This window comes from Anabrus simplex, chromosome 4, assembly GCF_040414725.1.
Source record: "Anabrus simplex isolate iqAnaSimp1 chromosome 4, ASM4041472v1, whole genome shotgun sequence".
Taxonomy (NCBI): Eukaryota; Metazoa; Arthropoda; class Insecta; order Orthoptera; family Tettigoniidae; genus Anabrus; species Anabrus simplex.
Window position 1 is genome coordinate 20,787,778 of NC_090268.1, and position 25,719 is coordinate 20,813,496.

Here is a 25,719-nt window from a genome sequence, read left to right on the forward strand (position 1 = left end):
CAAATTATAAGGGTTATTCAGCTAAGATGTCCACCTGAAATAACTCGTGAACCATTTAATATACTTACATTCTGTTTTCACTTTCGTTAATGATATTAAGGGGCTCATAGTTCAACATGCAGTAGTTTACTAGGCTTTTGACAAAGCTCATCGACATGCACGTTTCCATATGAGAACTGCTGATGATATAGGCCTATTATCAAGCGTACGCTCGTAGTTACTGGGACGTCTCACAGCTTGCAGCTCAGGAGAATCGGTCTTGAGATCTGTGACGTCAGTCTCGAGCGAGAGTGTTGCCCATCACTAGGTGATGCAGCATCATCATCTGCATACAGCATTTTGGTTACCTTTGTAACCTGGGTGAGCCTCTGGGAGTGATCCAATAAAGTAAAAATAAAGGAAAGAGAGAAAACCAAAAGGGAATTTTTATCAATTGCTTTTTTAAGTGTAAGGTTGGAGGCTGCTGGTGGACAACAAGAGTTTAATGAAGACTCATTCAAACTTGGTGTCCAAATGGTAGAGGAAGAGTGGTGCATAACAGAATGGCCTGCATTTCAACTAAATCTGTGTAGTGACTGAAAATGGAAGAGTAATTATATAGTGCATTATGCATTAAAATGTCTATACATTTCTCTTAATGTGTTATGTATAATCACAGATTTTTCTCAAGAGAGAGATGTCTAAATATTATCATATAAAACTGTTCTCAGAAACAAAATATTTTGTTTATTTTAAAATATGTTTTAATAAAACAGGAAAATATGAATTACAGGATGGTAGAGGAGTTGATGGAGGGGATTTGGATAAATACATATGAATTTCACAAATTAGTTATAGCATTTTATTTTTTAAGTCAGTAACAATGGTCTTAAAACTTAAGATGTCGGAAGTATACTCTAGATGCAATACATTTGAATTCTCATTTTAATATACAAAATATAAAAAAACACTATCACTAAATAACTAGACTACATTATATTGTTTACAATGCAACAGAACACCTCATCAAGACTGTTTTAGATGAAAAACAAATGGCTCTGTTCTGGTACTTCTAGGAAAAGAAGGTTATTTTGATCATGTAAATGGATTTTAGGCTTTAAAATCACATAATCAGATGAAGTACAGAAACAACCATATTCTTACAGCAATACTGTGGATGGATTACATATAGCAATAATGGGCCTGAAGCCCTGTCTCATTCAAAGAGGTTTAAAAACATCAAATGATGAAAGCATGATTCCAAAACAGTGTTTGCAATCCATGTCTATTTTATTGGAAGTGCAATGGCAATCATCTTTATGTTGTAATCTGTGTTGATGGTGGGTTGTTGGTAGTGTCAGAAAGGAGATCAGCAAACTTTTAGAGTTACTGCACCTGGAGTTCCACAAAGTGATAGGTTCTTTTGATAATTTTCTCAGCATGAAGATTCAACAAAATGATGATGGATCTCTTCTGGTATGCCAAACAAATTATACACAAAGAACACCGGAGACAGGATATGGACTTTTGCGAGTCCCAAAGGACCGGCATGTTTGGCCAATATATACCTTGCCACAAGTACAGGGAATTTTGTACATTCCAGGGTCTTATAGTGGGGACAATGTCCCGCACCAAGGAACACAAAAGAAATATCTGTCTCAACGAGCCAGACAAGTCAGCGATAGCTGGGCACACCCTATCGTCGAGTCATGATGTTGTGTTCCAAGATACTCAAACTCTTACCCGCACTAAACGCTACAGGTCTAGGATTATATGGGAAACTGAGGAAATACATAAAAATCCTAACAATTTACACAGGGACACTGGCTATCACTTACGTAATACGTGGTTACCAGCCATTAATGATTTACGTAGGTCTTAATGGAAATTCTAAGTTCCCAAGGAGGGAATTTGATATTTTTCCACCAATAGAGCATATCAAAAATTATATAAAAATTTAGATGTATGGCTTTTCAGGCATTTGCTCTATTAACCAGCATTTCGTCTTAGGTCTGACACTGACTCTTCAGAGTGGGATGTGTCAGACCCTACCCACTGATGCTGGGGTGTATGCAGGTGAACTTATCAGACGCCTTTTATGTGGCACAGTCTGATAACTGCATACGGGAGATAAAACTTCACAATGGAATTAATGCCCGCCTAGCAATTCCAAATGGAAATTCTAAGTTCCCAAGGAGGGAATTAGTGTCAGACCTAAGACGAAATGCTGGTTAATAGAGCAAACGCCTGAAAAGCCATACATCTAAATTTTTATATAATTTTATGCAGGTCTTTTCTATATTGTTATTTTGTTTTGGTGTTTTCTGAATTTGTACGTTTATCATCACCAATGGGTTCATTCCAAGCTATGTGTTATGTGTTAATGTCATACTTTCATAACGTATGTACACTGGTTATGAACTCTCACCCCCACCTTCCTACACTGTCTCACATCATTATCATACTCTGGTTTTCTCCACATACTTTCTTTCCATTCTTCAGCTCTGTTCCATTCTATCCTGGTGTCTTTCGTTACATTTATTTTATCAGTTTTGATTTTCTTCTACCACATTCATCCCTGCTTCGCCTGAGTCCTCTCTGATACTTCTCAAGCCAACACAGTGTGGTAGAGCATCTTAACTGGAGCTTAATGTTGTCGTCAGCTCCCACATACAGTGAGCCACCTGGTGATGAACGAGCATACCACTACAGTTCTCCAATGGTAAAATATTCTTAAATTCAAACCCTCAATTATTGTAGAAGTCTTCCTCATGAACAGTCGAGATTTTCTTCTGAAGACGCAGAGCAAAGTTCTCTGCGAAACGTAAAGAGTTTCACCTTGTTTTCTTGACACGGAATAAGCCCATATCATGTCTATGTGTACGGGCCGTGAAAGTTAACAATACTGGAGACACTTGGAGTTGCTGAATCAAACACTGTTTCAATGCCTGTTGGTTGCAAAGAAAACAACAGCAAGGATGCTAAAAACATTTAAGCTTTCTAGGCCTTTTCAACTGTGAAATTACCAACGTTTCGCCCCAGTGTAGCAGCGGGATCATCGGTTGGATTGCTACACCTTTCCAAGACCTGGCATCTGGTGCACCGTTAAGCCACCAGTACAAGCCTCTTATGTAGGACAATGCAGTGACGGTGCACTAGGGGAAGCATGTGCCTCCACTTGTATAAATCCCTGCCTTGGCCTTGATATAAAGTGTTGTATTGATCATGTTAGGAGGAAAGTAGTGCCAATAATGATATGTAGACCATGGAAGTCTGTTGATATAAAGGCAGGCATTTATACAAGTGGAGGTACATGCTTCCCCTAGTGCACTGTCACTGCATTGTCCTACATAGGGGGCTTGTAGTGGTGTCTCAACGGTGCACTAGACGCCAGCATCTTGGAAAGATGTAGCAATCCAACCGATGAAACCACTGCTACACTGCGGCTAAATGCTGATAATATCATGATTGAAAAGGCGGAATCACTACACACCTGAAATTTGCCGTCAGAATGCTAACAGAGAAGCACTGGGAATATGGTAAGAACTTAGTGATGGCTTTTATGGACATCAAGAAGGCGTACGACAGTGTGCCTAGGGACAGAATCTGGGAATGCCTAGACGGTATAGGTGTGCCAAACTTCCTGACTGATAAAGTAAAGATGCTCTATCAAAAGTGCTTAAGCTGTGTCCAAGTCGGAGATGGAAGATCAGATTGGTTTGAAACCAAAGACGAGTCCAGCAGGGAAGTACCTTGTTCATCATTGTCAGGGATCGGATCATAAAATCCATCAAAGAACATTGCCAAAAGCCTAACACTCTAATATTTGCAGACGATGTTCTGATCTGGGGAGAAAATGAAGCAGAAGTACAGGAGAAACTAAATTTCTGGAATGGCAAGTTTAAAGAATATGGACTAAACATCTGTAAAACAAAAACTGTTGAGATGACTATCAACAGGAGAGGCACAGATTCTAACATTTTCCTGGAGGGAACTCTGTTGCAGTCTGTTTCTAACTTCAAATACCTTGAAAGTATCATTTCAAAAGATAACACAGTAAACCAAGAAATACTTAATAGGACTCAGAAAGTTTCTCAATTTTATTTTCAAGTGAGAAATCTACTCTGGGATAAAATATGCCAGAAAGCAAAATTGACAATGTTTTATACCTACTACATTTCATTTCTCACATATGGACTCGAAGCATGCACCCTACATAACAAGGCAAATAGTAAAATCCGGTCAACAGAAATGAAGTTCATTAGAACAATGAACCAAAAGACCAGGAAGGACAAGATTAGAACTGAAGCAAACAGGAAGGAGGCTGACATAAAAATACCTGTTACTGAGCTTTTAGGAAGATAAAGGCTACAATGGTTTGGACATGTTATGAGGATGGACGGGATGAAAACAGCAAGGAATTACTTTCACAGAGAAGTGAAAGGTGAGAGGCCAGTTGGGAGACCAAGGAATAGTTGGAGAGACAGAGTAAAATTGGAATGCAAGTGGGAAGACATAGGAACAGAAACTATACTTTGACAGGAAGAAGTGGCAAGTGCTTGTACACCACACCCAGGAAACTGGAGGTGGAAAATTATGATGATGATGATGATGATGATGATGATGATAAAAAGGCATAAGAGCTTGAATGTTTTTAAAATTTTCAATTGATGAAATTATATTATGGTTTTCTTCTGGGAACTTCATCTCTGATCAAAGAAGTTACTTCGTCGTAGACAGCTTACCTTGAAATAGTATGCTGCTTAATGTACCCATCCATGGTAACATGTCCAGATGTTACTTTCAGAATGAATGAAACAACTCATGCCATGGAAAATCTGGTTCATCAAGAATGGATTTAAATAAAACACACATTTCACTATTTGAAAGGTACTGCAAACTATGGTATTATTTACAGGTAAGGAGAGAAGCTGAACATCTACAGCGATGCTGACATTGATGGTGACAAGAAGACACGGTATTCATCAACAGGATTCATCGCAAAATTCAGTGATGGAGCAAGCTCCTGGGCTAGCCAGCAGTATCCACCACTGAGGTTGAAATAACTGCAGAAAGCAAAGGAGCAGAAGAATTCATTTGGTTAAAACAACTGCTATTCAAAACTGACAGAATTATTCAAAAACAAGCAGCCTCTGACAGTTTACATTGATAATGAATGAATGTCATCAAAGATCAAAACATATCGAGGTTCAACATTTTTATGTATGAGAAATTTTTCTGAATGGTGAACTTTGATTGGAACACATTGATGGAGAGGATTAACCAGCAGACACATTGATAAAATCTTGCTCAATTCAACCTGCTACATGAGAAGATTGCTGTGCAAATCATATCATTTTAAATCAAATTAAAATTTATCCCAATGTTCCTTTATTATTAAAAATCAATTTCCACAAAATACGAAGTCATGCATTAAAGAACAAAAACTTCATCCAGTTCTTTACCAGGTGGTAGTGTCCCGAGAATGAACATGACATTCCCATGCATTAGAGCTATGCTGATGAGCTGAATAAGAAAAGCAGTTTATCGCAATCCGATAAAATTGAGGCCATCATTAACCCAGGTACCACTTGATTCAATGGCTACTGGCACGAAGAAGAATTTGTCCAGCAAAGTGCTGTATTTTCTTCTTTTATCATTTCCTTATTTGTGGCTGCACCTGATGAAAGGGGAACATTGGACTGGGCAAATGCTTCGGGAGAGATAAAATACCACACGAGAGATATACTCTCTTTCTATGGAACAAGTGTTATTCCATCTGGCCCTTTACTGTATGAACAGCAGTAGAGACGGAACTTCTGCTGAAACCAGACATCATTTATAGTGGAGTGGCCAATGTGTCTGCCTTTACTTTCAGGATTTTTGGCTAATTTTATTACACTAGCATTATCGATGTAAAGTGTCGGATGTTGCTTGTTTAATTTTGTTCAATTTTTCCTTTTAAAAAAAGAAAAAAAGAAAAAAGAAGCAGCCATCCTGAGTGGATTTCTTTCAGGTTAGAGCTACTGATCCTATTGCTTAATGTAGTGAACAGCTGTGTATACTTAACGTGTATGTAATGTGTGTATGTGCACGCGAGTGTAAAATTGGTCAAATAAGCCACGCAAGTGAGGTATCAGTACTGTTATATGTATTTGGTTTGCAAAGGAAACATTCAACCACTTCAAGGAATGCTGAAAGTCAAATCTTAACCAACTTTTCTTTATCTTCAGATGTTTCTCTAAGTCACTGCATGTATGTACCAAGTGCAAACTAATTCAACTTATACAATTAAAAATACTCACAAGATAATCCAGAATATCCATGTAAAGTATATCTTGAGTAGAATGAATTACCCAGAAGTAGCAAAATAACTTTTAATTACAAACAATGGCACCTCATTACTCTCTCAAATTAGATCTTGCTTATACAGTAGAAGTCCGCTGTAACGAGAACTCTGTTGTAACGACAGCCTTTTCTGTCCCTTGAAAAATTCCTATATTGAACTGTGTATTATCCTTCAGTTGCATCCGTTATTATGAGCAATTTAGAATGCATTATTTCTTTCCGTTATCAATATTTATGCACTCCAGCGATTATATTGAATACGATTGATCATCTTTGGTATAGTTTTAGCGCTATGTGCACTAGCAAGCTCTCTTGTTGACATTTGAATTCATAGGGGATGTCGGAGTCAATTAGTAATACTCGTCAACTGGAGTTCTGTAAACACAATTTGAAAATGAAAGAGAATATGTTTCTGTATTTTAAATGTGTGAATAACATGGCCGATAACAGCAGTTAACTCGTTAGAAATACAGACTGAAGTAAACAATCCCTGAATTTAAATGCTATGTACTGAAATTAAGTAAGAATGTGATACACCTCAATATACGGTGCAAAGTGGATGACTGATTTACGACGTTAGTTTGTTCAGTAAAAGCTTGTTAGGACGTTTCTGCAGGGGACAAGGAAAGAGAATGTGTTAAGCAAGAAACAATACTATCGACTACATGAATCAGAACTATACTACAGAAACATTTACACACTTGATATGCTGTTTGTCTTTTTCTGACATTCGTGACATTAAAAGGTGTGAAGAATACGAGAGAACAAATACAGAAACTTTTTCCACTGGGGTTTATTAAACAACAGTGTATCAAAATGTGTGTAAAACTCCAGACAAATATAAGAATATTTACGCTGGGGCCCATAAAAGTATCGGCACATTATTTGCAAATCACACGGTTTATAAAACAAATGTTATATTTTGGACCAGTGGGGTATTAAACATTGTTTCCTGGTCACACTCTTCGCCATGAATTATTTGGAGGTAATAATAATAATCGTATGGCCTCAGCTACCGTTTGCAGACATTACGATTTGACGCCATCTGGCTGTCTGCTCGTCAATTTCGACGTTCCGGTTTACTCTGTCTGCCATCTAGCGGACCTAGAGTAAACCGGATCTCTCTTGGGCGTCTATGGCTGAGATTTAATTAATTTTGTCGGGTAAATACCAAATGTATCACCAGAGATCTTTTACATGCCGACATCGTACGACATGGAGTGTCGAATGGACTTTTTTTTCCGCCCTTCAAAAATCCGACTACCTCTGCCGGGTTTGAACCCGCTATCTTGGGATCCGGAGGCCGACACTCTACCACGGACCCACAGAGGCAGCTATTTGGAGGTTAAACTCTGCCATATGTGAGAGGATTACTTTGACCGACATCTCGAATGTGACAACACTTCGATTGACTCGAGTCAAAACTCGAAGGTGCAAGTTTCAACATATGCGCGCTGATGCCCGTTCACTTCCTGGATTTTAATTTTGTCTTCCTTAGTAAGCGACATCATGATTTTTACAGTATTCATAACTAGGCTACACAAATATGCACCACGCTAGTCAACTTCACACGATTATGTTCATAATCCGTACGTAGGCAATGATGCAAAAAATATTCGCTACCCTTCACTGTATCACTCAACACAGAATAAATTTCTAACTTCTGAATCGAATGGGAAATACAAGCACAAAAAGGCTTTCTGGGTTATTCAGCAATATCAATGAAAACTGGAGAGCAAAAGTGAACTTTCCTGAGGCTAATGACTTGCTTCCCAAACGTGTAATTTACCCTGTAAATTTCAGGAAATCAAGGCCATTTCTCGTTTTCACACAACCTGCGAGGGCTCTAATCTATATTGGAAATCATGATCCTTTCACAAGGGATGATAAAGAACATTTTCAGGACTAGGAAAAAAAGATCGTACTAAGCAGTAATGGTGAAAATTTGTGACGCGATAAGTGAGGTATTTTTATATAGACTAAATACGGTGTGAATCGGTACTTCGAATTTATGACGTGCTAAGGCTATTCCCATGTAAATTTGTAGCAAAACATTCATCATTACTCTACTGGTGCTTGAAATATGTACATTAAGTTAGGGTAAATAATGCTGTTTGAAATACGAATACTAAAATGTTTGCCACAAAAGCCACTGGAGTGATACTACTCCAGTATTTCAGCATTAAACTGAACATACACATCGCCCCGGAATTAGAAAAATAACTAACAAGTAAGCAGTAGTATGGAGCAAAAACACAAGTTTTGAACAAATTAATTGCTGTTTCATATCAATTTTAATGTGTGTGAGGTTTTCCCACTGATTTTTACAAAAAATGGGATATAACGACAATCTACTATAGCTAGTGAATTTTTCGTCATTATGGATTCTCGCTATAATGGACTTCTACTGTATATTCAGTACTATATTCTATATTTAATCCTTGAATTATTTTACATAATATGGTAGTAGGTTCTCAGCAGATGTCAGTGACATTTGATGCTGTTTAAATACGACAATTGCATGTCATCAGCTTCCAGCATGATAATATTCCAATATCATGGTGTCGGTTAAGACTGTTAGCAGTCAGAACAGAAGTTATGTAAAATAACTTTCAGTAGGTACATGTGAATGTTGGGTCATTACCACAATGATGACGTGGAGTGACCAATACTGTAAATCTTTTCCACGTTACCTCTGTACATGGAAAAAATTAACTTGTAATTAATATCAGATTTTACCATGAATTATTTCCACTTGTTTTGAGAATGTCTTACATTGTGAACTATTTCTTCTGCGGCTTCGTCCTCTTCTTCTTCCTCTTCCTCCTCTTCTGAAACCACTGATGAAGAATCATTATCTTCTTCTACAAAATCTTTCACATGCATAGATTCTGATGAACCTTCTAACCTAGATCTACTGGAATTCTGGGGAGAGAAAAGAAAAAGGATAGTACTTAGTATAATTTTGCAAATAATTTAATTAGTCAATGAAGAGAGGTACTGCAACAGTTTTTTAGAACTTTTTGTTTGTATATGATATATGCAGTACCTTTCTCTTAAAAAAATAAAAGAAATACTCAGAATTAAAATGTCCAGAATTTTGGTTTTTAGCACCAATTCTTCAGACAGTGACTTAGCTGAATGATCAGTGTAGTGGCCTAGCCCTGGGTTCAATTCCCAAGCAGGTTGGGGATTTCAACTGTGTATCGTTAATTTCCTATAGCTCAGAACTGGGTATTTGTGTTCATCACAATACATGCCTACATACAATACTACCAACCACCATTACAGAAACACGCTATAATGATTATGTTCCTTCATAAATGCCATCCCCAAGAAATTAGGAAAAATGCCAGGACGGACAGGCTAAAGAAGGTAATACACCATTCACAACAACAACAGCAATGAATGAGACTTACTACTAATCAACACTGGTACTGTGACAGGTCGAAGTCGAGAGCTAGGAGATGTTCTGAAAAGCAGAAACATAGACATGGAGATAGATTCAAACTCTTCTATAATGGGACCAATACCTACTGCAGTTGTGTAGCTATAGCTGTGAGTAAAATACTTCATGATAATGTTACCGAAGTGGCATGTATACCTGGACCGACCCATATCAGAATTAACACCCATGATCACACACTACGAACTGTGTCCTGTTATGCATCACAAACAGGATGTACTAAAAATGATGAAAATTAATTCTAGATCAGCTTTGAAGCTCACCTGCATATCATTGGTGAAGATGAGACTTTTATTGCTGGTGATGACCTTAACCCGTGGTTACTCTCATGGTGAGCACAGCACTTACCTCCATAGTACCGTATTTCTCAGAATCGAAGACGACCCTGAATGTAAGACGACCCCCACTTTTTCCTTCAAAAAAATTAAATTAGGCTTAAAAACTGCTTTGTAAAATCATATATGAACACCTTTCTTGTACAGTATGAATTCTTACATGATTTTTGTCTTCACACCAATGCTGAACAATGGCTTTAGTTAGGCCTTTGCTGTATTTTCTTGCAGCTGCAAAATTATTATTCCTTTCTGAGTGTTTAATAACCATTCACTTAAAAATGGCATCATTATATCAACGAGAACCCGTTAAAAATTTGCTGGCAATACCTGTTCCACGTAACATTTACAATATGATGATCCATCACAAAAATATACCTGCTGTCTATAACACTTAATTTTACTAAATGTCAGGTACAGTACACATGTTATAACTCTGCCACTGAGTAGCCATGGCCTTTCTAAGAATTCGAAGGCTTACATGTTTTGATGCCATTCTGCGGATTTGAGAAACATTTTCATAGAGGCTAATAGAATTTTATTCTCTCTTTACTCTTTCCCGAGATCCAGTGACGTTACAGAGGCACTGTACAACCGGTTCATTACTGTTAGGTCACGAATGCAAGATAACCCTTGAATTTCCATATGAGATTCTGAGAAAAAAGTGTCGTCTTTGATTCGGAGAAATACGGTTTATTGCTTGTTGTTGGAATGTTACACCACCTATACTTTTGAAACTCCACATACCTGTCGAACAGGTTGTTAGGAAGGGGAGGTGTCAGTTATTTTCATTATCTTTGAAAACCAAGACCCTCAATCCATTATTAGGTGCGACAGTACATGTTTGGTGAGTGGTGCGCTAAGTGGCGAGTAACAGTGCTACTCACATTTCGTTCACTGTAATATGTCAAGCTTTGTCTTATGCTTGCAATTAATGTGAAACGATTTTATTGTGATTGTTGTTAGTGAATTTATCCAAGTTATAATGGCATGCACTGATCAGATACTTTCGTGGTCGAGTGAAGTGATGGAGAAAGTGGACTTGAACACCAAAAGTGATGGTAATGAAACAAAATGTCTGCAAGTTCTGAGGAAGAAGAAGCACTTTTGTTTATTGAAGGCTGTATTGCTGCATTTGTTTTAGGAAAGGATGGAATTATCAACTGGGGCCTCCATGCTCCCACTACAAACGTTCGAACCTGAAAACAAAATTTGCAAGCAATGTTCCAGGAATTATTCTGAAAGCAAAAGAAGTGATGATTGACTGTGTAAAATGTTTGTTTCGTATTATGCTGGATTACATGTTCGCATTATTTAGTTCATACTCTTCCTATTTCAAATTTGTTCAAATTTAAGTATTAATGTTCCTAAATAATTCTTGATATGGGGACAGGGATAAGGCGAGATGAATTTATATCACTTGTTTTATGGCAACCTGAGTTGAGGAGCTGATAACGATCAAATGAATGATGGTGAATTAAACTGGGTAAGCAGGTGGCCTATAAACAGGAACTGCCAGGAAGTGTAAATGGGAAACTGTAGAAAACCTTTCTCAGGACTGCCGATGGTAGGGTCTCCCGAATGCCGAACTTGACTTCATACAAGTAAATAATCTCATATCTGTTCCGTATTGAAGATAACAATAAGTAAAATTCTTTCAAGAATAAAATTTACTGTGTCCACCTATTCAAGACAATTGTATTCTGTAGTGATTAAATCCTACATGAATTACATATACTAATTAGGTACATGTTTTGCCCTAGTTTTGGGCATCTTCAGCCTAATAATAATCTTAAGGTCAAGTCCTTAAACCAATTAAACATTAGAACTTAAAACTAAATACAATGGTATTATGCTTAAAAATTTTTTTTTTACAAAAAGTTGTGCTTAGGTGATATTTACACAGATTTAAAATGTGTACATTAATGAAAACCCAGAATTTGTGACAAGGAAACAAATTATCATACAATGACTAGAAATTGTCCAAAGCGTAAATTGGAACTTCTCCAACTGTATGGATGAATCATTAGGTTGATAGTTTATACAAATGTGTTCATTCAAAGGTGGTTATGATCACCTATGTCGTAAGTATACAGCTACAAAAGCAGAACCATGGTATAATGTCGATCTTGTTGGGCTTGGATATCCCATTAGAAAGAAGCGTGGTTGGATGGTATTATTTTAGAGGTTAAAAATGTGTATGTTGGAACATGTTGTCAATATCATTCATTAGTCAGGTGCTCATCTGATAAACTGTTTCTTGGAATTTTGTGCCATTCTTGTCGGATTAATGTTCCTGTTGGTACATTGTTCTACCCTTGGGAGGATTTATGAGTATTGTCTGTAATTGTCCAGTCAGATGTTAGCTGGATCCACTCGTTCCGGTTGTGTCTGAGCGACTAACCTTGTTACTTGTAACAGTTGGAGAAGTTCCAATTTACGCTTTGGACAATTTCTAGTCATTGTATGATAATTTAATTGTTTCCTTGTCACAAATTCTGGGTTTTAATTAATGTACACATTTTAAATCTATGTAAATATCACCTAACCACAACTTTTAGTAAAAAAAATTTTTTAAGCATAAGACCATTGTATTTAGTTTTAAGTTCTAATGTTTAATTGGTTTAAGATCTTGACCTTAAGATTATTATTAGGCTGAGGATGCCCAAAACTAGGGCAAAACATGTACCCAATTAGTATATGTAATTCATGTAGGATTTAATCACTACAGAATATAATTGTATTAAATATGTGGACACAGTAAATTTTATTCTTGAAAGAATTTTACTTGGCTCCATAGCCGTGCGGCCACTCCACTCGGTCATGTTTCTAAATAAATAAACCACAATCTCATACTTACGCATTAAAAATACCTCCATCTTTATATGGGCATATTTTGGCCCTGATAAACATAAAAGTGAGTACTGTGCTCACTAGTGAGTAACAGTGCATGTACAGACCTAGCGAGTAATGCTGGGTTAATGGTCATGCATGGAATTATTGGATATGGTACATGAAATTAAAACGGGCTTTACACGTTAGAATTTGTAAGGCATTTGTCTTGGTTCTAACTAAACCTTTCTTTATGAAAAGACTTATAGCAGTGGAGGGCACAATACACAGGTAGATTATTGACTTATATGCGGATGTGATCTCAAGTCGTGACTGATACAAAAGTTATCTCATCCAGTAACATTACAACACAACACTGCTTACTAGTTCTTGACTTTAATAAAATGCGGCTCAACTTATGACCAGTATCCAAAAGAGTATCACAATGTATTAAGTGGTGGCAACGGCATAAACACAAAGCAGAGCTAAAATCTGCTATAGGACCTCTTGATGACAGCTATGGTCTGACAGTGACAGATTGTTGGGATAATGCCTGCCAACATATTGACACAAGTGTAATAGACTGATATAACTTGAAAACAATATTCTTTAACCCATGGGCAAATAATACCAATATCAAGCTTGGATTTATTATTATTATTATTATTATTATTATTATTATTATTATTATTATTATTATTATTATTATTATTATTATTATTATTATGACTTGTGAGGTATGGCTATGAAGTGTTTACATCCATTTAGTATTATTATTAACGTAGTTATGTCATGTACGGATGATACGATTGTTTTATTAGTGAGGGTATGTCATGAAACAGATGCTGTATATATATTAATATGTGTTTACTTAATGTAAGAACACATAATTAATAGTATATAATTTATTATTACTTGTATATATGATGTGTAATCCACTACAATATTGTGCAATACACTGAAATGAAATGGTGTATGGCTTTTAGTACCGGGAGTGTCCAAGGACAAGTTCGGCTCGCCAGGTAGGTCTTTTGATTTGACGCCTGTAGGCCACCTGCGTGTTATGATGAGGATGAAATGATGATGAGGACGACACATACACCCAGCCCCCATGCCAGCGAAATTAACCAATGATGGTTAAAATTCCTGACCCTGCCAAGAATCGAACCCGGGACCCATGTGACCAAAGGCCAGCACGCTAACCATTTAGCCATGGAGCTGCAACACACTGTAATATCCAGAATAACGACGAGAACTATGTAGAACCTTCTTTGCATTATAACTATGTTATTAGGCACTCACATTTCTCACATTTCACCTTATTACAGGGAGTTGTCATGGCTTCGTGTTCATGAACGTCGTAGTCTCCACATGTTGCCCCTTCTGCATGGAGTTCTAAACACAGGTGTACCGAATTATCTCTCTTCAAAATTTAATTACCTCTCCTCCTATCATAACCACGATACACGATCTGGCTCCTGTTTAACAATATCTCTCAGTCACTCCAGGACCTACAAACGCTCCTTTGTAGTCACTGCCGCGAGGCTATGGAATACCCTACCTGCTACCATTAGGGATTTGCGTTCTCGTAGGAGAATTAAGATGGATTGCCGAAATCACTTTCTGAATACTTCTAGCTGACTTTTCGATGTGTGTAGTGTGAATGAGTGCGTGAATGAGCATACCGGTATTTTCATAAAAAGTAGAATTATATTCGCTAGTTATAGGTTTTTACTGGGTTTACGTCTCTTATTATCACTAGTGTTAGTTTTATATTTATTATCATGTACATTTACATTGTCGTATTGTACATTCTATAATGGTTTTTATTACAATCTCCACATTTTCTATTAATACTATATTATTTTTAAAAAATTTGTTGTATTTAAATATTATACTGTATGTATGTTAATTATTTTAAACATTGTGGTTAAGTGTAAGAGAGGGCCTTGAGCCCTAACTTTGCCATGTATAAAGACAAATTAATTACTTACTTACTTACAAATTATTTACAATTCATTTTCATTTAGAAGACACATCAAATATAATATAAACACAATTGATACAATTCATTTGCGGTTATCGTCATTTGGCGTAAAATTCCGGCGTGATATTTTTTCTGAAAAGTCAAATAGGGTACATCAGGTGAGACACATGGGTTTGAAGTATCGACACTGGAAAATATTCTTCCCATTACGAGCTGACAATATGACCTGAAGTGAAATAAACATGAACTAATAAAAGTACAATTCATGTAATGTCATAACAATGACATAGGCCCGGTTTCTTCAACGAATGTTAAGTGTTAACACTGCTGTTAAGGAGACTTAACACACAATTTAACAAAATGGTCGTCTCATCAAGAATTGTTAACTCTAACAATTGTTAAATCTTGTGTTAAATTAACCTAGCAGCACCCCTGTGTTAAACCTCTTAACAGTTGCTAAAATTTCAAAATGGAGACATGTAGAAGACGTAAGTTTGAAGCTTTACTGCTGTATGAGGACTATTTATAAACTGAAGAAGGCAAAGGACGACCCATACTAAGAAATAACGACCTTTTAGAGTTGTCAGAAGAAAGATTTCTAATTACCGAAGCCATAATGAACAAGGTACCTACTAGACGATATAGGTTAGAGTTTCCAACAGATTGCTACTTACCAATCTCTCCAGTGCAGCAGTTGCTTATAGATTTTTCAAGGATGGGTCAGACCCTGCGTCCAATCGATTTCAACTAGCTTAATGTACCTGCTGAGGGATACTCAACAGTAACTCGTGTAGAAGGGTTTGGGTCAATACTGTACAGTTTCGATTTCGAAATAAATGAGGACAAATGTCATGAGGCAGGATCCGCTTCGGACCACGTGGAGGGGATAGAACACTAAAATGCGAACACATTTAACATGAACTTGTTAGGTCCGCAACGTAATAATTTCCGAAAAAAATACGAATTTCCGATTGTAAAGCACCGCGTATATACTTGAAAAGTTGCACACTAGTCAAGTGTAACAGTGGCTGAGTGGTCGTCGTACTTGTCTACGAACCACGACGATGAGAGTTCGAGTCCCGCGTTAGATTACTTTTTTTAAAAAATACAAATTTAATTAATTATTTCAGGGAATGTGAAGGTAAAAATGCGAATAAAAGTAATAAACAAATTGCAGTGGAACTTTATTTCCTACCTCAAATTAATATAGTCCGTCTCTGTGGTGTAGTGTAGTGGTTCGGGTTCGATTCCTGGCTCTGCCACGAAATTTGAAAAGTGGTATGAGGGCTGGAACGGGGTCCACTCAGCCTCGGGAGGTCAACTGAGTAGAGGAGGGTTCGATTCCAACCTCAGCCATCCTCGAAGTGGTTTTCCGTGGGTTCCCACTTCTCCTCCAGGCAAATGCCGGGATGGTACCTAACTTAAGGCCACGGCCGCTTCCTTCCCTCTTCCTTGTCTATCCCTTCCAATCTTCCCATCCCTCCACAAGGCCCCTGTTCAGCCAAGCAGGTGAGGCCGCCAGGGGGGTACTGATCATTCTCCCCAATTGTATCCCCCGACCCAAAGTCTGAAGCTCCAGGACACTGCCCTTGAGGCGGTAGAGGTGGGATCCCTCGCTGAGTTTGAGGGAAAAACCTACCCTGGAGGATAAACAGATTAAGAAGAGATCCAGCAGTAACTGTGAAAACGTTTAGACCTATATTAATTTCAGGTAGAAAACAAAGTGTACCTGTTCTGCAATTTGCGTAATATTTTTGTTCCCATTTTTAAATAACGCTCCCTGAAACGAGACTCGAACTCACGTCTACGACGCTCGCAGACAAGTACGATGACCACTATGCCACAACTCCTAAATATATACGCCTTGCATTGGAATCGGGGTTTCATCAATTTTTCAGAAGTTATTAGGTTGCAGACCTGACATGTTTAAGTAAAATTTGTTCGCCTCTAGTGTTATATCACCTCCACTTCGTCCGAAGCGGAGGTTTGTAACGACATCTGACCTCGAGACACTTTCCATGTAGGCCTAATTGTAGGGGCAAAAGATCTTCGTAGGTCGACGTCCCGAACAAATAGTATTCTTTTTAAAGAAAAAAAAGGCCTAATTGTAGGCGACTATGTTCACGAGGGCAAGAAAAGAGTGTGCAGAATTCTACAATGAATTCTTGCTGCCATTGCAGCATTAACAAGGTACTACATTATTTTCCCCGCAATAAAAGAATGCCCGAAAATCATTCAAAACATATCAATTATCACATTTTCCCGGTGATGTAGGAACCTTAGATTGCACTCCTAGAAGAATAGGCTATATCGAATGTTGTGATATAACAGTCCGTTATTTCATTTTTTTTGCACACTCGCATAATTTTAAATTAAAACTATAACAACATTTGTCTCGCATTCATCATATTAACGCTGTTGTTGCCTCTTACTTGACATGTTTACTTCTTAGCGGTCTCCGTTAACCATAACCTATAATAATGTCAACCATGTGTCTGTGTGACAAAATACTATTTCAACACGCCACTAGGAGCGCTATATGTAAAGAAACAAAAGACGCTCACTGCCAAACGCGTTCAGAAATCTTACGGAAATGTGTTAATTTGTCTTTAACAATTGTTTCGTAACAAATGTTGGAAATGTGTTCGTGAAACAGGGAACTTTTAAACGAACTGTTAAATTAATAACAATTGTTACATAACATTTGTTAAGCAGAATTTAACATAGAGTTGAAGAAACCGGGCCATACCGGCAAAAAAAGAAAACTGTCCAACACGAGAAGGGCTAGGCATCGTAGGAGGGACCCTGCTACATTACCTCAAACCGTTCATATCCAATCTTGCATGAGTGATGACGTGTCCATTCACCTTTTTCTTTAATTACGAACGTGAGTCACTTGCGGAAATTTTGCTTTAGGCATTGTTTTTCGTTTTAGAACAATGTAAGTTGCAACCTTTCTGCCATCAGCTGTTACAGCAAGCATTACAGTACATCGTTTTTTGCTTCTGGTAGCGCGTGCGATAATACTGTATGTTCCTTTCTTATCGACTGTTCGACTTTGTGGCATATGGAAACCGACTGGCGTCGGACCTGCGGTTCCTTTTTTAGGAAGATCAAATATTCCTTCACTTTACGCTTCTCAGTCACAAAGCGATGAAAACAGTTGAAATCATTCGTCATTTTTTGACATAATGTTGTTCTTCGTCGAAGAGAAAGTCCATTTATCTTCATAAAATTAATCAAGCCTCGACTAACCTTCAAATCCGAGACACTGATTCCATGTGCAGCGACTGACTACTTCTCATTCTTATTTCGTGAGAAATGATTTATCCAATGTTGCGTAACAAAATCATATATTTAAGCAGATCCTCCTCTACTTGCGGAAGCTTGCCGCTTTTTGGTCCATGAAATGCTTTGCGAGACTAGTTGTCCGGTTGAAGTGCACCTCTGTTACCGCGGTAGCGCAAGTTTCATTTGGAAACTGAATACTTGCTGCCCACTGCCCTATTCCTATATGTTTCGGCATAAATGATCACCGCGAGGTTGTATGATGCAGTATTACTCGATTACTGTGAACTCACAAACAATTTTGAGATCACAGAATGCCCTGTACCCGAAACACTCGTAAAACTAGTGCAGTGGGATTTCCTGCTGGCTAACCTTGCTAACGTTGCCCTGTATTTGGAATGTCCGCTTTTGCAATAGGAACCCTGCTACTCAAATAGATGACATCTTTATTTCAAAACCCATTCGGAACTGCGTGATAGATGCTTGAAGTTATGGGTGCGTCAAATACGTGAACATTTTTTTCTCTACTTTGGACGCCAAAAAACGATTGGGATACAAAAATATTATGCAAGGGAGTTAATTACATGAGAAAATACGGTAGTTTCCTTCATCAGACAGTAAAATGAATGGAAATTTATAGATATCTCGGAACACTTGGAGATAATGTTTGTTATTTTTTTGCCCGTAACGAGAAAATAAAATACCAGAAACTGTCACTGACACAACCCCCTTTTAAACATTCAACTCATTAAAATTATGCACTTAAACACGCAAAACTACCACATACAAAACAATTCAATATGTCCCATATGTTATTAACATACGGCTTTGACAGAGAGGTGGGGGGAACAGAAATGCAAGAAAAAACATGTGGTCTACAACTCCGACGAAACTATGAACAGAAACGATGTTAACAGCGTGCGAACACCACAATAACAAACTCATTCTTTTCTCCCGATTAACTGCGTCGCTAGCGAGCGCTAGCCTCTCTTGCTTGCAGGACGATTGCCTCCTGGTGAGCGGGAAACACGATACACGAAGGCGACGGACGAAACACTCATGAAATAAAACATCAATTAAATACGCTCAAAAATGAGGTTTCGTAAATTACACAAGCACATAAGAATTTATCGTTTATCCTAGGGGAAGAGTATTGGCCATACTAGAGATTATATTGGTCAAAAATAGGAAGAAATCAAAATAAATCGGAAAATCGGAAGACGAGTTAAAAACCGGAAAGTTTCTGGGAAAATCGGAAGGGTTGGCAGGTATGCTAAACAATGTTTCCTGGACGACACCTTTCAAATTAAACGAAAAGATCCGACTACCAGCATCCAAAAAAATCTCAAAACATTATTGAAAAACATCCATTTTCTCCTTAACAAGTAAGAAACTGCGAAGCTAACCATAATGAATCCTAAACTGCCAACTGCGAAGGCATACCCTAAAAATCCACAAAGATAAAGTACCCATGACGATGGTTTATAAATTATAGATCAAGCCTGACTAACAAATTATCATGCTACATACAAACATTTCTCAGAAAACTCTACACATTCTTAGCCAAGAAATCAGTACGAAATTCAACAGAATTCTGTAACATCACTAAAGAGCTGAAAATCGAGCTAGCATCATATGATATTAACAAACCCACACAGAAAACAATAAGATTAATAGAATCAAATTTAAAAAATCACAGTAATTTAAGCATCCTTGAAATAGAGATCATCATCATCATCATCATCCTCCTCATCCTTCCAAGTATTGGGTCAAGTGTCCCGTTACGGTCTTGCATTTTTTTTTTTTCATGACTTGAAAGCAATCAAATGTCCTTCTGACGGGTTGTTAATCTGAAGGAACTTGAAATAGATGAATTCATTAATTTACTTGAGTTTGCCCTCAAGAATAATTACTACCGAGCTCGATAGCTGCAGTCGCTTAAGTGCGGCCAGTATTCAGTAATCGGGATATAGTCGGCTGCCCTGAAGATGGTTTTCCATGGTTTTCCGTTTTCACACCAGGCAAATGCTGGGGCTGTACCTTAATTAAGGCCACGGCCGCTTCCTTCCCATTCCTAGGCCTTTCCCATCCCGTCGTCGCCATAAGACATATCTGTGTCGGTGCGACGTAAAAAAAAAAAAAAACTTCAGATTCCATGATACTATCTATAAACAGCAAGGCGTCCTCATGGGTTCACCAGCTTCAGAAGTTATAGCCGAGATCTATATAGACCACTTAGAACACTCAAAAATCAGCAAAATTAACAATATATCATTTTGGTGCAGATCTGTAGACGACATCTTCATTGTTATAGACTGCAGGTTTACAAACGAAAACAACATACTTGAACAGCTAAACAAAATAGATCCACATATAAAATTTACTATGCAAACTGAAAAAGATCACACTCTGAATTATCTTGATATATCTGTCACTAAAACTGTAGACCACTTAACATACAAAATCTATAGAAAACCTACACAAACCTCCAATACAATAAACATAGATTCCACTCACCCCAACGCACACTAAAAGGTGGCATATTACAGTATGAATTAAAAAAAGAACTAAACCTAATTCACAAAATAGCAAAGCATAATGGTTACAATAGAAATATGATAAACAAAATCATTCACAAAATAAAACATCAACCAAAATCTAAATTAAGTAGAAACAGCAAACCTAAGACAGACTACACACTTTTTACCTTTAACAACACCCACATCCACCCCATAACTAACATTTTCAAAAGACACAATCTAAGTATAGCTTACAAAATCAGATGTAATAATGCTTCCATTTTACATAATACTAAATCTGACAATGAAAACAATAAATATAGCCATTCAGGAGTATACCGCATAAAATACAACGATTGTGAAGCCAGCTACATCGGGCGCACTGGCAGATGTTTTTCTATTCGCTACAACGAACATATCAATGCCACTAAATATGAACCCCGCAGGCACTTTGCTCAATATAATGGAAGATTTCTACATCAGTATGGACCAGTACGCTAATCCTACCTAATAAAAGAAATAGATAGTGTGCAGAGGAAAGCAGCAAGATTTGTAACAGGGGATTTCAGGAGAAAGAGTAGTGTATCAGAAATGTTAAAGGAACTTGGGTGGGAAACTTTAAGTAAGAGAAGGGAGAAAACGAGACTTATAGGATTATATAGAGCCTATACAAGAGAAGAAGTATGGGGAGATATCCGTGAGAGGCTTCAGTTGGAAAATAATTATATCGACAGACCACAAATATAAAATTAGAAGGAATTTTAGCAGAAGCGATTGGGGTAAATTTTCAGATCTTCTCTTACTTCTCTGATCCATTTACATCTTGTTGTGGTATTTTTTGAGACAAGATTATGTTGTACTCGTTGTTTCAGAAGTCTTGAATCCTGCATCCACATGATATGTTCAAAGAATCCCAGTCTCCTCTTAGGCATAGTATCTGTAATGGGTTCTAGCTCTTTGTACACGACTTTGTTAGGTATTATCCATCACTGTCCTATACACACAGTATAATACTAAACTGTACACATATACAAAATTAAAAATTAAAGGAAAGGGAAGAAACATATCTAAAATAATCCAAAAAAAATAAAACTGTTCTAATGCATCAATAAAAACAAGTTTTGTAAAACTTTGTAACACATGGAATCAAATAACAAAACAGGAAAGTAGAATTCATATATTTACACTCGGCTTCATCTGTCCAAGTACTGCTGCCAACATTTCATTTTAACTACTGGTTCAGGTAGGATGCCTTTTAGGTCATTGGGCAACAAATTCCATGTTCAAATTGTACTGACAACAAAAGAATTATTGTAGAGGGTGGATCTTTGATTTGGTATTTTGAGGGTAATGTTAGCTGCAGCTCTGGTCGGGATGTTATGAATTGCTGAGAGCAACTGTCTGCTTGTATATTATTTTGTGGAGCAGAAGCATTGAATGATAGCTACGATGCTGGTTTAGTTGAACCCAATTTAACTCATGGAAGGCAGGATTTATACAATGAAATTCTGGGATGTTCAGTATAAAGCGGACGCAAGCATTCTGAGCTCTCTGAAGTCTACCAGAGAGGGCACCACTTAGTCTGCTATACACGATGTCACTGTAGTGAAACAGAGGCATTATTAGCTGTTGAACCAACAGCTTTCTGACCTTGAAAGGAAGCATTTTTCATTCTTTTAAGTGAGTGAAGGGAGAAAAATACTTGTTGGCATATAGCGGTTACGTGTTCTGTCCAGTATTAATCCTAAATCTTTAACTTTGTTTTCAAAAGGGATAATGATTCCATTTAATGTTATTGGAGGGATATCTATATTCATTAAGTGATAATGGCTCTTTGATGTACCTATCATTATAGTTTGAGATTTCACGGGGTTTATTTTGAGTCCGTTTAGTCTAGTCCACATTTCAACACGCACCAGGTCTTGATTAATTTTACATATAGCTTCATGAATACCGGTTACTTTTGTGTGAGCATAAACTTGCAAATCATCCGCGTATAGATGATATTTACAGTGTACAATATTTGATGAAATATCATTAATATAAAGGGGAAATAAAAGAGGATAAATTATAGAACCAGACTATAGACTATTAAACTAACTGGAATAAAAATAACTTTCAATTGGTTTAATTACCTTCACTTCACTGAGTGTAGGAGAACGAGACGGCCCAGGTTGAGGTTCAGAATGTCGAAAAGAAGGCGGTGTGGAGAACAAGTTAGCTAGAGAAAATGCTGAACTCCGAAATGAAGTCCTCTTAACTGTATCTAATCTTGATACAGACTCGGGGACACGAAGCGCATTTCGAAATTCCTGTAAAAGATAATACATCTGATTTAATATTAGAGAAGAAAATTTTCAATAATCAATAGAAACATTTAGTTTCAAAAAAAGAAGTTGAGATGTGAATTTTATAAGCAGTAACATGCAAATCTGGAAAGCCTTTTGATCTTTAGCTAGAGAAGTTTCACAGCTGTGAGAGGAAGGTGGAGATGATGAGTATGTGCGGGGTGAAAGGGGGTATCAATACACTTTTTTAAAACAACAATATTCCTTGAGGAGAAACGAATAAATCAAATGCCATCTTGTATGCTACTTATGGTTCATTTATTTATTTACTTCACATCTTTGTCATAAACATCATTTTAATATGTTTTTGTACTGATTCTAATCTGGAAAGCTGTGGATGGATAATCGCAGGGATTAGCGGTTAAAATGTTTTACGTATATCAAGTAAATTAACATATGGTGTTGGAAGGAAACAAATACGATCAAAACAGAAACCTTTCTACCTTCATCAAGGGGATGGACATTGATACTCTTTGTGGAAGCCATTCTTGAGAGATCTTCATTGTAGCTGTGGCAAATCTCTTTCACGAAGAATGAGTCTACAAGACTGGCACAGCCATTTAAATACAGTGGGTAAAATAAGTATTCATACATGTATGGTTTCAAACGGTGTACAAACGGGAATTATCGTTAAACGATTTATACAAGCACTACAGATGCACAATAGTTTGACGTCATTAATTGTGACGTACAGTGGGTGTATGCATTATATTCTCTGGTTTATAACAAAGTATTGTTTAAGGGCACAAAAAACAAGTTTTCATACAATTAAACTGTAGTCATGTACGATACATAAACGTCGCTGATTGACGGCTGAAAACCAATCATTCATTGTGTATCTAGTGTAATAGTGAGTATTAGTGCCCAGAACTAATAGTGGACAGGAATAGGACGTCGAAGATTGTTGTGAAGGAAAATATAGTTTCCTTATGGCAAGAGGAACTTCTGTTACCGAAACATTGCTAAAAAACTGAAGTCTCACATACTGCTATCCAGTATGTTGTGAACAAATACAAATGAACAAGATCTACGGCAAATATGCAAAGGTCTGGACGTCCTAGAGCTCTAACGGACCAAGAATCGCGATATGTAGTACAAGTGCGCAAGAATTCGAGCATGACTGCCTGAATGCTTGCTGAAGAAGTCACAACAGCAACAGGCAAGGAAGTAACACCTCAAACCATACGGGAATACATTCATGATGTTGGATTAAACGGCAGAGTGACAAGAAAAGAACCATTCATTAACCAGTGCAATAGGGTGAAAAGACTGCAATTTCCTCATGCATATCTCAACAAACCCATGGAATACTGGAGGGTTATATTCTCGGATGAGAGCAAGTTAAACCTTTGTGGATCTGATGGGAGAAGGTATGTGTGGCGCAAACCAAATTAAGAATTTGACCCAAAGAACATTGTACCAACTGTCATGTCATGGTGTGAGGAAACAGATTAGATGTAAGGCTTTTCAGGCGTTTGCTCTATTAACCAGCGTCTTGTCTTAGGTCAGACACTAGACTGATAAGCCTTACATCTGATCTGTTTTTTGACATGCTCTATTGGTGGAAAAATATCTAATTCCCTCCTTGGGAACTTAGAATTTCCATGGTATGAGGATGCATGAGCTACACTGGGGTGGGAGAACTAATTGCTGAGGATAATATGACTGCTACAGAATATGTGAACATACTCTGTGATAATTTGCTGGCCAGTGTTGTGAAATTAAATCTTGAGGACTTGTTTGTTTTTCAACAAGACAACGATCCGAAGCATACTGCTCCTATAACAAAAGAATGGTTGCTGTATAATGTTTGCGAGCAACTCTGAACGCTTCCACAGTCCCCAGACCTCAATCCCATAGCAAAACCTATGGGCATTATTGAAACGGAGAGTAAAGAAATGGAATGCTCATCAAAAGAAGACATCATCGAGCATCTAAAGAAGGAATGGTCAAAAACTGACGCTGAAATCACATCGAACCTTGTAAGCTCTATGTCACAAAGACTTCAATTAGTTATAGATGCCCAGAGAATGTATACGAAGTACTGATTGTCAAACTGTGTGTGTTTGAGGACAATGTTTCAACATGTATGAATATTAATTTTGCAGACAGAGAATAATATTAGTTTCATTTTGTTGTAAAGGCTGCATGATTTCTATCTTTAGGTGGTTCTTCACACGTCATTAAGAAATATAATTCATGAACTAGGGCATGAACTATTTGTGTTTTTATTAAAGATATGTGACAAGCTGCACATGCAGTGTATGAATACTTGTTTTAATAATAAGGTTATTTGCTTTTTGTCCCACTAACTGGTTTTACATTTTTTGTAGACACTGAGGTGCCGGAATTTAGCCCCACAGGAGTTCTTTTACGTGCCAGTAAATCTAACGACACGAGGCTGACGTATTTGAACACCTTCAAATACCACCAGACTGAGCCAGGATTGAACCTGCCAAGTTGGGTTCAGAAGGCCAGCGCCTCAACCGTCCGAGCTATTCAGCCCTGCAAAATATTTATTACTTATTTTACCCCTATAAAGTCTCCTTCAATATACACAATTCTGAATGAAATAAAAGCTGTCATTCTTCAATAATAAATATGGCCAGTTAAAAGGATT

At 37.4% G+C, this 25,719-nt stretch overlaps 1 protein-coding gene across 1 annotated transcript in view; it reads right to left on the minus strand.

Moving 5' to 3' along the window:
- Positions 1-230: 230 nt before the first annotated feature.
- Positions 231-25,719, minus strand: part of Fam92 (CBY1 interacting BAR domain containing protein Fam92) — a 136,862-nt gene continuing 111,373 nt past the window's right edge. Inside the window, exons 7-9 of the mRNA XM_068227343.1 lie at positions 22,887-23,063; positions 9,103-9,252; positions 231-368 (exon numbers count right to left, since the gene is read on the minus strand). Coding sequence (XP_068083444.1) covers positions 231-368; positions 9,103-9,252; positions 22,887-23,063 — 465 coding nt within the window. The remainder of the gene's footprint in view (positions 369-9,102; positions 9,253-22,886; positions 23,064-25,719) is intronic.